Source organism: Apus apus, chromosome 2 (assembly GCF_020740795.1).
Source record: "Apus apus isolate bApuApu2 chromosome 2, bApuApu2.pri.cur, whole genome shotgun sequence".
NCBI lineage: Eukaryota > Metazoa > Chordata > Aves > Apodiformes > Apodidae > Apus > Apus apus.
This window is the reverse complement of record NC_067283.1, coordinates 102,907,357-102,924,489: the sequence shown is the minus strand read 5'-3', so window position 1 is coordinate 102,924,489 and position 17,133 is coordinate 102,907,357. Positions and strand designations below refer to the sequence as shown.

General features: G+C 38.7%; 1 protein-coding gene across 1 annotated transcript in view; it reads right to left on the bottom strand.

Moving 5' to 3' along the window:
* Positions 1 to 17,133, bottom strand: part of PIEZO2 (piezo type mechanosensitive ion channel component 2) — a 320,085-nt gene that overhangs the window by 164,481 nt on the left and 138,471 nt on the right. Inside the window, exon 4 of the mRNA XM_051612156.1 lies at positions 9,273 to 9,315. Within this exon, the coding sequence (XP_051468116.1) occupies positions 9,273 to 9,315 (43 nt within the window). The remainder of the gene's footprint in view (positions 1 to 9,272; positions 9,316 to 17,133) is intronic.

Genomic DNA, 17,133 nt, shown 5'->3' with positions numbered 1-17,133 from the left:
AGGAGAATCTCCCTCAGTCTGCTGGACACACTCTTCTTAATGCACCCCAAGATACCATTGGCCTTCTTAGCCACAAGGGCACATTGCTGTCCCATGGATAACTTGTTGTCCACCACGACTCCAAGGTCCTTCTCTGCGGGGCTGCTCTCTAGCAGATCACCTCCTAACTTGTACTGGTGCATTTAGTTATTTCTTGCCAGGTGTAGGACTGTGCACTTATTCTTGTAAAACCTCATTAAGATTCCTCTTTGCCCAGCTCTCCAGTGTGTCTAAATCTCACTGAATGGCTGCACAGCTTCCAGGTGAATCAGCTAACCCTCCCAGTTTCATATCATCAGCAAACTTGCTGAGGAGACACTCTGTCCCATCATCAAGGTCATTGATAAAGATGTTGAACAGGACTGGACCCACTGATCCCTGAGGGACTCCACTAGTTACAGGTCTCCAGCTGGACTCCGCACCATTGATCACTACCCTCTGGGCTCTATTGTTTAGCCAGTTCTTAATCCAACTCACTATCCATTCTTCTATACCACATTTCCCGAGCTTCCTCATGAGGATGTTACTTACTTACTTAATTAATTAATTAATCAATCACATTCTAAGCATGTGATTCAGGAGCTAACTGTGACAGATACTGTATTTGCCCCTGGAGACTAGTGTAATTGCCTACTTGACACAGAAAGTGATGGTACAGACTGTCCTGCATTGCTGTGGAAAAAATGAATCAAACACAGCAAAAAGAGGGACTTTAGTACAGATGAAGCCCCCCTGAAGGTCACTGCATGCTGACCACCAAACTACCCGAAAATGGAAACAGCTCCCCAGCTTTATATATACAGCCCAGGACTGGAGTTACAAACAGAAAATCATGGGCCACAGCTCTTTGGGCAACATGAAACATGAGCAGAAAATGGGATAACAGTCCAAAAACAGGGCTCTTATGAGGTCTGATCTCATTTCAGTTATGCTCGCTGTAGGGGTGAGGGTGGCTGTGTTGAAATAACTTCCTTCTCCCTGGGAGCAACAGGATTAGGTTACTTCACAGTCTACTATGGCGTGTCCAGTACAGGGCAGTGTTCATTAACAGGCAACCAGAAAAAGCTTTACTCACAGTAAACTTGTGCCTGAGCACACTGGACTGACTCCACACTTCCTTCAGCAACACTGGAATAAAACTGGGCACTGGAATAATATCCACACAGTGGAACTAGTTTAAAACCAGATTTAATGTGTTTCAATTTCAGTTTTTCATACTCACTAAACAGCTGACACAGTATTAGGGAAAACAACAAAAAAAACCACTTCATTTTTTTTTTCTTTGCAATTATAATCCAATTTTTATTTTGGCTTTCTCTTTAACTCAGATTTTTATTTCAAAGTCTCATTTTCTGTCAAAGCAGAGAAGAAAACTCAATTTAAGATAGAACCTCAGGCACACAGTGCATGTCAAATGAAACTGAAAACACATTTATTTCCCATTTCCCACACTGTTAACAACACGAAAACTTCAGCACGCACATGCACAAATTCCACAGTCCTGGCCACCACGAAGTAACAAAATGAGTGAAGCTTTGAAAATGAAATTAAAGCAACCTCAGTTTCTCTGTCTTCCCAGGACTTGGGAGCCTGTGCTACTCTTTGCCTGGAAAAGTACAAGCACATGTGTGAGGGATGTCCCCTCACTCGCCATCCATGTTACAGCTGGAAGGACATGAATAAGCCCTTCTGGTGCGGTCCTCTGCACGCAGATCCCTATCTATCCATTAGATAACAGCCAGATGGAGGAACGACTAAACTAAGATGTCACCTGCAAGACAGGAAATCTGTTATAAACAATAAACTACTGCTCTTTTATTCACAGTCTCCCAAGGAAAGGTGGGGAATTGATTCCACCTCTTCAGCAACCCACGTTTCATTTATCTGCCATAGCATTCAAAGAACATACACAACTGTAATCACCACAGAATAAATCCACATCCATTAATTCCTATGAAAGTACAATGGGCATCTTTAGATATAGATGTCATAAGACAAAGATGTATCAAGAACACTACAGAAAGCTATAAACCAGCCCACGTCAAATGTGAGGCCTGAGCGGGCACAGCAATAGAAAGTCTAATCAAAACGTGGATCAATCTAATTTCTCTGATATGAAGCAATGAAAGGACAGCAGATTGTAAAAGACAGCCCTGTCGAAGAAAGGGAGCATGCCTGGATACCAACACCTAAGCACTTGCTCAAGTGCTTTGTAGGACAGGAGACCAAGACAGTAACAGAGGGACCTGTAGTGATTTCTTCCAAAATGGTGAAAGAGATGCCCAGCAAGGCTCTCTCCATGTCCCTTCAATTGCCCAACTGTACTAATTTTTCCTTGTCTTCCCAGACTCAAATTATTCAATACCCACAAATCACACTCAGACTGCACTGTTTCTTTTCAAATAACCTCTCAAGGATCAGACCCTGCAGCTTCTTGCAGCCCCTGGCTGAGGCAATGCTCCCAAAATTATGTCACTGGGAGTCTTGCCCAGGAAAGGGCTATAGGATTCAGTTTTATGTGAAGAAAAGGCTTGAAATTATGGAACATGGTATCAGGATAAGACTTTATATTTCAGACATATACTTATTCATTTTACTAAATCACTGAAGACTGTGGGGAGGAGTGGGGAATGTCACTGTAGAAAACCATATGGTACTTGGATTTCCAAGCCAGAATTGTGCATAATAAATATTTATAGAATCCAGTGGTATTCTCTTCTTTCTGTTTATTCTTTACATGTCACCCAGAGAAACTCTGGCCAAGCACCAATCAAATATCCCAGCAAGTTACAAGCAATCTAGGCATGGGGGAAAGAGCGAAAACAGATCACCAGTAGACTCATAATCAGCAACCTAGAGCTGGATGGAGGCGCTTGAGAAGCATCTCTGATGCGTCTGGATTCCAGGGCTCACTGCACGTCACGAGTGGTTTCGGAAATTGAGTTCTTGGTCTCTGCAAGGGGTAGGGAAGATATACACAAGATTTTTGGCTAGACCGAGCAGGGGCATGTGTGGAGCAGCTGCAAAAGCAGACATCCGTCTGCTCTCAGAGACCAACATAGGAACAAAGATGCATCTCTCAGCGATGACAGCTAACTTGCTCCTGGCTTCGACCAGGAAAGCTGTGTGTCCCTTCCTGTGGCATCCAGGGATGTTGTGTTTATTTTGTGTTAGACAAAAAAACAATGCAGACTGTCCTACTTATCACCTTGTGATTAAAAGAGTAGTTGAAGGAGCTAACAAAATACATAGAAGGTCTGGATTCTATATTAATAGAAGCTAATCTTCTTATCCAGAGTACAGTCTTGACATAGCAACCTTTTGGTGTTTTCCTCTTTCCTTGACAGTCTTATTCCCTTCCCTGCTCCTCCCTCCTTTCCCTGCCCTTTCTTTGAGGGGTAAGAGCTATCAATCCCCAACTACCATGTAATTATTCAGAAATAGTAAAAGGCTTTTTAAAAATGAGTAACAAGCCCACAAGACAATACACAATACACAACTTACACAACAAGCTGTCACTGTCAATCACCCCCCACCATCACTTTAGCCAGAATCTGGGATGCTGCATATTGCACCTTCTACATAGATGTTGCTGCTATACAACAATATGTCATATTAGCCTTATGTAGAAAAGAAGTCACATACTTTTGCATATATAAACTTGTAGCTTCAAATTAATATGAAATTTTACATCTCACAAAAATAACAATAATTTCAGAATCAGTTTGAAGCTATCAACCAAACAGAAGTTGTATCTCTGGTATGGAAAGCTCCATTTGGTATACAAATAATTACATTTCACTAAGAAATTGGTGCTCAGAAGTTCCTTTCTCTGTGTCACTGAAACAGTTATTTATTATGAAAAACATATTTATCGAATGTTGCCAAAAGTGTAGTAACCACACATCTGTTACTATTCAATTATATATTTTTTTAAAACAGTTGGTATTTACTTAAATATAATAAACAGTTATTAAATCATTCTTAAGTCTGTTTTGTGGAACTGCAGTGTAAAGCATTACACTCAGGAGAAAAAAAACATGGGAACAAATGTAAAAAGGGAATAGATGTGTTGTACGCATCTGAGTAGTTACTAATCCCATTCAAAATTACAACTCAGAAAAGAGTAGTAAAATAAAGACTTGAAGTCTGGAAACCCTTCAGGATAATGATTTTTAAGAGGCTCAACCCTGTTCATTTAACATATTAATTTTTTTTTTTTAATGTAAAGTTCTTTAAATTATCATTTCTAAGTCAACAAAAGATAAAGAAAGACATTTCTGTAATCACTCTTGAATCTACTAGACAAAGACAAATTTCATCATTTGGTAGCTCAAATTAGAGAAATCTAGATTTTTTAAAAAGCCCTTCTTTAGGTTTGAATTTTCTGCAGTGTGGAAGTGGCAGTTTCCCCAACACTGGCCATGGCTCTTTCCAGGCTCTGCATTGCAAACCTCACCCCAGCTGTGAGCTGGAACAACCCTAAAGACTGTATTACATGAGAAGACCAGCTCAATGACTGGCCTGATCCTCTTGCCTTTTGAATTTTAACTGGATTTCTGCATTAAGCTCTCTTTTTAATTGCCAGAGTAGCCAGGAAACAAGCCCAGTCACTGTTCCTAACTATTTCACTTGAGAATTTGAGTGAGCCATTTCCACTTTTCTGCAAGTGACTGAAAATCTTAAGCCAGTGAGATGAACTATGCCTACTGAAACACATTTTTAGTCATATTTTGAATAAAGCAGAACAAAGATGACTGCTTTCCAGACATTTTCATGAATCTGTGGGTGTCACCTAAATATGCACCAATAATGAAAAACAATGCCCAGGTTAACAGTGGCAAAAAAAAATTAAATAATCCTGTTTATACACAAATCTGCTTGCTTTGGCTTATTAAAGATTATTAGAGAAACTATGCAAGGTGACAGCTTGCTTGACATGCAGTTATCAGGCTCAGCAGTTTAAACTATGTTTCTTCTAGGGCAAGTGAACCATTTTCCTAATTCTCCAAATTTCTCCAATATGCTCTGTAGAAAATGCAGTCAGGGACTGCAGTCAAGAGCATCTTGGTCAAAGGTGATGGTTACAATAGTATGTTACAATGAGCTTATTTGGAATGTCTCAAAAAACAATCAATAACATAAAGACCTTCATTTAAATCTATCAAGCCCACATCTACTCCATTTAATTGAAAAGCTCTTAACTACAGTCATTTCCTGGATATAAAGCTACTTTACTCAAGCTCCAGCATTTTTAATTTCTCTTGCACTGAAAAGCACCATCCTCGGCTCACAAGTAATGCTTACATAAAAGCCTCACAGTCAGATCTCTTGGTGTCTCTATGTTTTTCAGGATATGAAGACAACAGCAATGTAAATACTCTACTATTGCAGAATAAACATCACAAAGCAGTGATGACATAACATCCATATTATCTGGGCTTAATTTTCTGCTGTGTAAACCGAGTGTCCACATCTCCTGTCCCTCAATCCACTCTAAAACAGTCTCTTAAGAGGAATATTTTATATGAATTTTCCAGGTTTAAGCAAAGACATTTTCCTCCATAGAACATTACTTTGAACGTCTTCCTTTTGTGTATAAAAAAACCTTGCTTCCTCCTGAATAAGAATATCCTTGCTCAAACAACTCATTTAAATGCTACTGATAATTCCCACCTGACTCAGGTGTGACAAAATAAACAGCTTGCAGAGAATATGTTTTAAAATAGTAAAATGTGCTGCTGATCCTTTTTTTCTTAGTGTTGATATACATAACATGAGAACAGCTGTACAGGATCAGACCTAATACAGATGTAGCTCACTATCCTGTCTCTATCAGAAGCCATTAAGAGATGCCTACTGGCGAGAAGAAAACTAGGGAAAGCATGTAATGGTACACACCCAGAAGAATCTCTCAGGTTTAAGAGATCTGCAGACCTGGGATTTCTATTTCTGTGAATGTAAGTTAACTGCATTTCCTGCCTCAAAGTATTACATACAGTAATGTTTAATTCTTTATTTACTTTGGAAACTATTCTTTAAGGCATAAGAAATATTCATCTTAAGCAATCACATGCAATATGGAATCAAGCACATATTGCTATAAAGTAGTTAACACTGAAATTCATAAATATGTTACTCATGGATCTTTAATTCAACAACCTGTTATTGCTGATATATTCATGTCATACAAAAGCTTGTGTTAAAAAAACAGGTAAGAAGATGAATAATATTATTTTTTAAAACAAAAAATTAACTGTTCGACTTTTGTTTAAAGGACTTCATTTTTCTTTTGTTCTTGTTTTCTCTTTGCATGTTCTCTGAAAAAGCTGATATGAGAACACATTTGCTTCTATGATTATGGCAAGCGAAGTTTCACATGGTGCATACATTACACATACACAGCTTGTGTAGGTTCTCCTTGTTGTTGTTGTGAAATACCTCACAAGTTAGAAATTGCCACAAATACAACTTCTAATAATTTCACCTTAAAAAAAAAAATAAAAATCACTATTTTCCACTGGAAGTTTCAAACCATAGACTCAAGGTATCAATTCATCCTAGTAGATTCTCAAAGCTATTTTTTTTTTTTTCATTCTGATGGAGAAAAACAGCCCCAGCAAGTGCATATTTGTAATCTGAAAAGGAGAATGGGGCTATGGAAGAATCAGTATTTTACTGTAGTGCCCTTCAGACTTGTATGATAACATGCTGAATGAAATACCCATCGAGACACTAAATTGGATGTAACTTGAGAGCACAACCTATTAAAAAGAACCCCTCAACAATATCAAACTTAGCAAATGAGAGTGTCTAACTTTCACTACTATCCAAATTTTTTTTTGCAGTGCTTTTAGAAACACTTTCCTTTTAAACAGACAACATCCACTAAGGTGTCACAGTTAAGGAATTTCTAGTCTGGTTCTTGATTTGGCACTGTGTCTTCTCAAGTCGATGTTTATGAACCACAGCCCTTCCCCTGATGTTGTAACAAAACGGAATCACAGTTATGCTCTCAATCAATACTGAGCCTTATGCTACCTACGTACAGGTTTAACAGAAACTACAGGTTAAGTAGTACACTTCATTTTATACTCATTAAAATTAATTTTTAAAACTTCTAAAATTGCAACTATTAAAAAATTGAGTGAGAAACATTTTTTTAATTAATTTTGATCCGAAACCTATCCAGAACTACTAAATTTTGACACTATAAAAGACTGACGTTTTCTACTCAGGTTGCCTATATTCCTGAGGCATATTAAGCTTATGGCACAGTAAGAGTGACATATTTTTATCTAGCAATCTGATTGATGTCTTAAAATATTTCTGACTGGTGGGAAGCTATGAAACTAAAATGCCCACGTTTCCTCAGCTACGAAAGGGTAAGTCTGATATTCTATATCAGATCATTAAAATGATGGTGTTTTTTTGTGGGGGTTTCTTCTTTTTTTTCCTATTAAAAGAAGTCTGGCCAAAGTACTTGCAGGAATGACTCTACTGGTATCAAGAGATTTACAACTGAAAATAACTTGACCTCTCTACATTATTTGGTAGAGGAGAAGTGTTTTTATTGTTCTGTAATATTTTACTTCTAAACTAACCGTGCCTGTAAAGCTAAAAAGACAGCTTTGTACCAATGAAAAGCTAAATTTCACCAAGACAGAGCTTTTTCACATTCAAAAGTTATTTGCTTTTCTGTGTTTCCTTTGAACCAAAATAATACGTACCAATGTAATACTTATGGCTGTGAGAATAACAAAATATAACCTTTCCATGTACTTCTGTGCCTACTATCTTTTGATCAGTGTACTTAATTTTTTTTTCAAATTTAATGTCTAACACAGAAATCTAATACATTTAGCTGAACAAGTAAACCAGGCTGACCCTGTGCATACTCACTCAACATCATAACATAGATGTTTTCAAATTAATCTTCTAAAGAGAAAAAATTACTAGTCACTGGGACACTAGCATCATGGACAGTTCAAACAGATGTGCTTATAGAAAGATGGGTGACCACAAGTCTGTGGTACAACTCCTGAAGACCTGGAAGCTGCTTAGAGATAGCATTAATCCTTCCCCAAGGTTGCCACATTTGCAGACAGAGATCAGAGAAAGTAAAGTATTTAGAAATGTATCTCTTCAAGTGGAGTTAGTTAAGGAGACTCCTCATATAAAAGGATGATATAGAAAAAAAATTTTCATAGATTGCTGCCAAGATCTTAGAATCTTAATTATAGGTAGTAGTTAGGGTAGTTAAACTTAAGCATCTGTATTGTAACACAAAATTTGTTGTGTTGCAATAAAAACATTACGCAAAGTAAAGGTCAGAAGAAAAATGCAGCTTGCCTTCTGTTTGTGAGAAAGAAAGCAAGATAATTGTCTGTTTCAAATTACTTCTATGGCTATTTATTGACTTCAGAAAGGCCTGACTGTCTGTAGGGTTTGTTAATACATCCCAGGCATTATTAACAATATGCACTCATGCAACACTAAGAAGAGAAATCCTTTCTTTCCTGGTCAACAGCAACGCAAGGACATTAGTGTATAACTGCAAACCACTCAATTAAGGGAAAATAGCAAAACTATTCAAGTGAAGAACCGATTCTTTCGCTTACCATATGTAGAAGAATAAACATGAGACTGAGCATCTGAACCTCAACACTGGATCACTCTTTACTGGGCTTGGCCTAGTTTAATTTCCGAGAGAGACATATGTTTCTGTATGATGACCCTGTAGTTAAGTTTGGCTGCAATAAGTTCTTGGACTTGAATGATGAATGCTGAATTTTCCTCTGATGCTAAATAGCTCTCTGCCAGCTTTGGTCCTCTTTCAATTTAATTTACTTTTGTCAACTAATATGTCACAGGTTAGAAGTTTCGTGGAAAAAAATAATATAAAGTGAGACCAATATCTTCATTCATAAGTAAGATCTCTGCCCAAATAGTGTGTCACCTTTTTTAATACCAGTGTGCTACATAGTCGCCAGCAAAAAACATTATGAGCCAAGTTCATGTGGTTAATAAATTGCTTCAAATCAACTGGGGAAAGAGAAGAGGACATAAAATGAAAAGCTGCACATATATGTGCATGACACTGCATAACTTCCTCTCTAAATCTGAGGTCATAGATACATTTGATCAGCTAAAATAAATAATTCTGCAAACTTACAAAGGCATTTTTCATCCTTTTCTTTTTGCACTGGTAAGAAAACAAATTTAGTGCTTACCTTTCAAAACCAATCTGCCGTAATGTTTTCTCCCATGTTGAACCTATACAAAGAGGAGAAAAAAACACCCTCAGTAAAGAAGCTTTATTTTATGAACACTCTTACTTTCCTCTGTTCCTTGTGCAGCTGAGATCTGTACAGTAAGGTGTTTTTTGTTTTTTTCCCCACCCCTATAGAAGTACTTGTAAATAACATCTGTTTTCTCCAGAGTGAAGAACCATTAAGAGAGGTTGCCACTGAGTGACATAACTCTGTGTGGGGTTATCAGCCTATATTACTCCTTTACATTGCAAAGCAGTTGGTTCCTGCTACGGTTCACTGCAGTTCCAAGGGTGGTCTCCCCTCCTACAGCAACGTGATCTGTACATGACTCCTGAAAGCTCTGAGCTGGCATCTCCCATCATGCACTCTTCACATTTCAGCTTTTCATTTTACTGTAGTGTTTGCCTGATTTTTGCTGAAAGCTTCACAGCTCCTTCTGAAATCCAGCCCTTTTATTTTTAAGCAGAAGCACGAAGATGTATTTCTACTTTATCATTTAACCCTTCATACTCATACAAGCAGCTGCAACGGACTTTTTCTCAAAACAATCAAGGACTCAGGCCCACAAACTCTTGAAATGGACAGACTCATGCAAAGAATTGCCCTCAGTATTTCTGATGCACTGTGGTGAAAGTTGTATTAACTTCTATCAAGATTTTCTCAAAAACAGCCACACACACACTGCAAGCATTAGGTGAACAGTTTTCAGTTCCTTGTAGTTTTTTTCTTACTGCCTCTTTCATGGTACCATTATGTGGTCATTATAAATAGAGTCTACTAAAGCACAAATGTCTCAAGTCATGCAGGTCTGCAAGGTAAATATGCAGGAGGCCATGAAGCTGGGTCCTAGCTTGCTCTCTGTCTTTTCACACTGCTGTGGGAAATGGAACAGGACTGCATGCAATGCAAGCAACTACAGCTCTTTTTGAGTGCTTCATCGTACTTAAACTGAAATCAGAGAACTGACAATAATTCCTGTTGCTGATGCAGCCAGTCACCTAAAGGGGACTGTAGATTAGGAATAGTCCCTGTGAGTGACACCAGAGAAACTCAGAGACAAGTAGCAATGTTGCAGAGTATTGAGAAAGAGCAGAAAGATATTGTGCAGTGAGTGCCCATACAAAGACTACAACAAAATCATGGATTAGATTCTTTCCACTGATAATCCAAGTCCTACTTGCCAAACTAGTACAGGAAAAGTGGTAATGTAACATTTACTTGCCAAACTAGTACAGGAAAAGTGGTAATGTAACATTATCAGTCAGAAAAACTACTGCAGATATATTTCTTGCCATCATTACATTTCCATTCTGTTAAAGGTATTAGCTCAGAAATCAATGACCTGCTGTGTTTGCAGTATGGTATTTAATCTGCAACATGTTAAATATTTGAATAAGACCTAGTTGATGCTTTTCACTTTTCACCTTTGAATTCAGGACACTTACTGCAGCTCTAGATAAGAATTGAAAGACTCAGCTTCTAAGAAGTTTTGGATTTTTGGGTTTGGATTCTGTTTTGTTTTTTAAACCTAGCAACAAAATTCTTTCTACTAAATTGACTAAACTTTCCAGTTTAGCCCAAGGAGATTGTGGTAGATTTCTAAACTAATGATACAATCTTTCTGTGCCATTTCATCTAGTATCTGTCCGGTTTGGAAAATCACAGACTGAGCAAATAAAAACTGAAAACAATACAACCCAAAAAGTTAATTTTGTCATAGGTCAATGTCATGAATCCTAACTGGACAAATAATGACATTAACATGGGCCTGAAGAAAAAAAAATTCCTTGTATTAATCTCTGAACTTTAGAAAGAGGAAAAGAAATTGCATTAAAGTATATGCTTCTAAAATCAACCAAAGCCCAGCATTTCACTCCATAGAGGAGGGACTTGGGTTGGCTATGGAATAGGTTAACAGCCAGTTCCAAAATGGGTTACTAAGAATCTTCATTATACTTTTCTGGAGCCTCTTCTTCATTCATCTTTGTATCATAGTATTACAGAATGGTTTGGGTTGCAAGGGACCTTAAAGATTGTCTAGTTCTAACACCTTTGCCATGGGCAGGGACACCTTCTGCTAGATCATGTTGCTCAAAGCCCCATCCAACCTGGCCTTGAACGCTTCCAGGTAGGTGGCACCCACAACTTCCTTGGGCAACCTGTTCTAGAGTCTCACCACCCTCACACTAAAGAATTTATTCCTAATATCTAATCTATATCTACCTCTTGTCCTATCACTACCTTCATTGTAAAAAGTCCCTCTCCAGCTTTCCTGTAGGCTCCTTCAGGTACTGAAAGGCCACTATAAGGCTCCTTGGAGCCTTCTCCAGGCTGAACCACTCCAACTTTCTCAGCCTGTCTTCATAGGGGAGGTGCTCCAGCCCTCTGATCTCACTGCCAGTCACTTCAAATTTCAGTCACACACTTATTTTCAGCAAAAGGCTCTAAAAACCTTTTTTAATGATACTTTAGGGCAAGGGACACAAAACATTCCTCTTCAGAACTGTTACAGTTATAGCAAATTATCAATGTAAAACCTTTTTATTTGTCCCATTCAGTGCAAAGCAGGCAGTAATTTCAGGCTCATATCCCAAAGAGCAAACAGTAGTAAGAGGCTTCAAAACTGAAAAGGAGAAATTTCTGCCTTCAAATTAAGGGGGGGCATGAAGTTTAAGTTCTGTTCTGGAATAACTGAACATGATACATTGTTTGATCAGTACAGGGAGCTTCTCTTGCAGCACCTGTATTTGCTGGAAGTGATGCAAGACTTCAGCCTGCACACCTACCTACATACAATACCTTTCATCAACACTAAGTTCATATTTTATAAAAAGCAGTCCTTTAAAGACATCTTTAAAGCAGGACAGTAAACATTCTAACATCACACGTGTATTTCAAACAAACATGAAAACCAACAATCGTGTAGCACAATAAGCCATCAACATTTCATTGAGCTAAAGAGCCACTTCATGAACACCTTCTAGTTTGAGTTATATGCCAAACCCATCACCTTCTACACTCCCCTTGAGTATATCTGCTTTCATGTAGCACTGAAGAATCAAGTCGTGGCTAAAAAGATGACTGTGCCAGTCCACAGGTAAGTGCAGGGCAGATGCAAGCAATTCCCCATATAGTTTATGCAATTGTGCTGGCTCTGAAAGAGTATTCAACAGTTTTTCAAGTTTGAAGATGTGTAGAGTGTTAAAGAAATCTCAACAGTACTTCTTAAAGGACCAACTAGTAGGGGCATCTTTGTCAGTGTTTCTCTGCTTTCCACTATTGTGTATGCTAGTTGTATTAATTTTTCACCCCATGATTTGCTGCACTTTAGTGGTATGATATATATAGAGTCCTACAGGGGGGAAAGAGAGAGAGAGAGGAGAAAAAAGCAGAAGAGAAAAGGGAATTTAGTCTCCACTGGTTTGAAATCATCTTTTGGCTGCAGCTGGCTAGCAGGATGCTCTTTGAAATGCATGTGACTCCTCTGAAGTAAAGCCTGCCAAGAACACAACTAACATTTCATATTAAAAAAATACACATCTTTTTTATGGAGTCTTATTTTAAAATGCTTATAATCTAAACATTCTGTTTTAAGATTTGCCAATTCCCTTTTCAATACTATCAACTTCTACACTGCACTAACAGCCAAAAGTAAATACCCTGTGGTAAAAGCAGCTAAGAAGAATAATGCTTTTAAAGGTCTAGAAAACTCACTATTTGATTTAAACTTTACCTGGTGCTTCCAAAACAATATTTAAGTCATGTAACTCTCATTAAAATCAAACCAGTTCTTCATGAATCAAAGACTTGATCCTGCTCCCAAAGAAATCAGTAGGAATTCAGCTGTTCAATTCAGTCTTTCCCTCTGATGGGACTGTGGAAAACATTCACCTGTCGACTTTCAGAACCAATTCATTGCAACACTTCAGTTGCTAAGTTAATTTGGCTTCTCTTTGCCTTCTGTTTCTTACCACCATGTCAAAAATACCAAAACTGTTCATAAGAATGTCTTAATTAGGTAACCATGTAATTAAGCTTTTGATACAAATATTTGCTCCAGAGTGCCTGACCATTCCCATCTGTTTCAAAGATTCTGTTTCACATTAGCAAAACAAGCTTCAAAATTCTTCAAAAAGATGAAGGAAAATGTACTTCCAGAATTACTGTTCACATTTAATAGGAACAACAGTAAAATGCACATCATGCTCACATATGCACTCAATGAAATCCTAGTATAAGAAGGAGAGTATAAGAACATGAGATTTAACAAGGTAAAATGAAAAACATCTTTCTGAAATGAACAGTTGTTATTTTCTTTGACAGGTAGACTTTAGTTTACATGGCAGTTTCAGTATTTGGTTTGGTTTGGTTACAGCTCTCTGCTTACTACAAACTTACTGTGAATGAGAGGACCCATAATCCACTGCCAGGCTGCTCACCTTTACAAACCATGAAGCTGCCTAGCTGCTTGAAGTGCAATGGCAGGCTCAAGGAAAACACCAAATAACATACTGGATAAGCCATTTTCAGCCATTCATGGAGGTTGCACACCTCACTTCTCCAGAGTTAGTGGCTACTTTAAAAACTACATGTCTGTGTCTGGCTCTGCTCATGCTGCTTTCTAACTGTAAGAGTAGTAATTCCTGCATTCTTTTCTCACATAAGAACCAGAAGGAAAAACAGGACTTCACTAAACCAAATTTTTGACATTTTCCAATAAGCATTAAATGAGCCTGTCAGAATTCAACTGGAATAGTATGAAGATCTTAATTGACAGGAATAGGACAAAATATCTGTAAATTACATCAACGCAAAGGTAAAAAAAAGTGTTTGGAGCCTGTCATTGGGATATTGCAGAAAATCATCCAGGCTCTCTGAAGATACTAGAAAGGTACCAGACCTAGTATAGTCACACTTGGCTCATGGGAGTTACATGTAGGCATGACTCACATAAACCTGTTAAGCTATGTTAAAAATAGGTAGATATTCTTGGAATAACTGCATTGGTCTTCTCTCTTTTGAAGGAAAAGAGTTTCAGAGGAACCACTAATTTTGTACTTGTCTGAAGTCTGTGTTTTCCAAAACTGAAAAAAACCCCACCCCAAAACGGTCACATATTTAAGACATACAAATTAGTAACACAGAATACTCCAGAAAGTGGAAGAAATACTTTGCCAAACCTCTCTACTGCAGGTGCCACTTCTCAACACTGTTTCTCAAACACCTCAGCAGAGAACAGGGCAGAAGGTCACAGAGCCTAGCCCAGCTGGACTAGTAGGAGACCTGAGTATCTGTGTTCATACCTAAAAACTCTTAACCAAACTAGATTAACACACTGGCTTCTCCTACTAGAGCTTCTCTTTCAGCAGAGACATATGTACCATAAAAACCATTTGAGGTTTTGCAATCTATTTTCAGAGGACTGGGGAACATTGTTCTGCTGTACCTTCTCGTTTATCACCTTAGTACTTATTAACCAGTTACTAACAAGTACTACTAATTAGCTGAAATGTACACAGCTGCAGTTGATAACAACTTTTGTATGTGGAACATATCTAGTTCAGCAGCTTCGTACATTATGAACAGTGTTTCCAGTGGCTGGCTCCCTGTAGCAAACTTCAACCTTCTCCCAGGCAAACAAAGTATGTTTTCTCAGAAATCCAAATTTTTGCTTTTTAATCAATATAGAACCACTGGTTTCATGAAACAGACCAGCAGTTTTGTCAACTGAAATGCATGTGGCATAGGAAAGAACTTTATCCTACTTGCTTCACAGTACCACAGAGACGATACTAGCACTTACCTACCTGTGCATTGGCTATCCAATAGTTAGTTATATACATTGTGCCTCTTACAGAAGTGGCATCAGACAATGCTGCCTTAGTATTTAGCATCTCTCCTGTTTCCTGAACAAGGCAGAAAAACAGGAAAACCCACAGCACTAGAAAATCTTCAAGGAGTGTGCTTCAGATGAAACATGAGATAGCTAGTTAGTGGAAAAGGCTTTTTTTGTTGTTGTTTAATTATTTAAACATTATTAAATATTATTATTATTAAACATGTAAACATTATTATTTAAAATTATTTGTTTGCTGTAATGGTTGGTTGGTGCTTTTTAACCCAAATTTCCAAGGATACCGGAGATTTGAATACATTCCAGGGTCTTTTTTTTTTTTTTTTTCTCTAAATAGACCTCCTCCCCCTCCCCCATAGCAGTAAACCACTGCAAAAAAGGATGAGAAAAGGACACTGCAAAGCAGAACTCTGTAGGCCATCAGCACAGATCAGAGTGCAGGAGTAAATTGGGAAAGAATCAGACAGTTCACAGATATAACTGATATCATCGTCTTCTTTACAACGGAGAAGGGTGTCAGGGCTCAAGACAGCTTTGAAGGAAGGTGACATTTCCTGCCATTGCCATGAGGGATGTCAACCTCAAATCAGAGAGTCACTGAGCTAAAGAGCATCAAAGTTCTGCTCCAGACCTTCTGAAAGGAGTCCAAATAATAACTAAATGGGCCCTTTTTCAAATACGGAAGACTAACTTTGCTTGGGTTTTCAAAGTAAAACAACTTAAAGAAAACTTGGAGTAAGTTTTATTTTTCATAAACCTGAAGAAAATGAGATTTTTCTCCACTTTTATTGGCAGAGAAATTCTCTCCTCTCCCACCCCAACCAACACTGCTCTGCCTGCTAAATAGTATCTTAGAGGAGAAGTTTTCACTTCAGAGTGTATTTGACGGGCATCTTTCCAATTTTGGAGCTACCCTCTGCTTAGTTTTATTGTAATATAATATACTGTTATGAATAATAATGTCAACCAGGTTTCCTGCAGTGATGAATGTGTGCAGTGTGCCAGTGCAAGAAATTTGCTATTCATTGTCTCATTTTCTCTTCTTGTCACACCAGAAGGAGAGGTGGGCAAATGTTCCTTCCACAATTCTGCAGCACAGACATATGGGAAGGGGCAGATAAATTATCACAGAATCATAAAATCATTAAGGTTGGAATGGACCTTAAAGATCATCAACTTCCAACCCCCCTGCCATGAGCAGGAAACCCTACCACTAGATCAGGTTGCACAAAACCTCATCCAACCTGGCCTTAAAAACCCCCAGGGATGAGGCATCAACAACCTCCCTGGACAACCCATTCCAGTTCCTCACCACCCTTATAGTGAAGAATTTCTTCCTACTATCTAACCTAAATCTCCCCTCTCTCAGTTTAAAACCATAACCCTTTGTCCTATCACCATCTTCTCTGATGAAAAGCCCCTCCCCAGCTTTCCTGTAGGCCCCTTTCAAGTACTGGAAAGCCGCTATAAGGTCTCCTTGGAGCCTTCTCTTCTCTAGGCTGAACAGCCCCAACTCTCTTGGCCTGTCTTCATAGCAGAGGTGCTCCAGCCCTTTGATCATCTTGGTGGCCTATCTCTGGACCCTCTCCAACAGGTCTATAACTTTCTTGTGCTGAGGGCACCAGACCTGTACACAGTACTCCAGGTGTGGCCTCACCAGAGCAGAGTAGAGGGGCAGAATCACCTCCCTGGCCCTGCTGGCCACACTTCTTTTGATGCAGCCCAGGATGCAGTTGGCTCTCTGGGCTGCGAGTGCACGCTGGTGGCTCATGTTGAGCTTCTCATCTTCTCCCACCCCCAAGTCCTTCTCCTCAGGCTGCTCTCCAGCCATTCTTCCCCCAGCCTGTATTTGTGCCTGGGGTTGTGCTGACCCAGGTGCAGGACCTTGCACTTGGCCTTGTTGAACTTCATGAGGTTGGCACTGGCCCACCTCTCCAGCCTGTCAAGGTCCCTCTGGATGGCGTC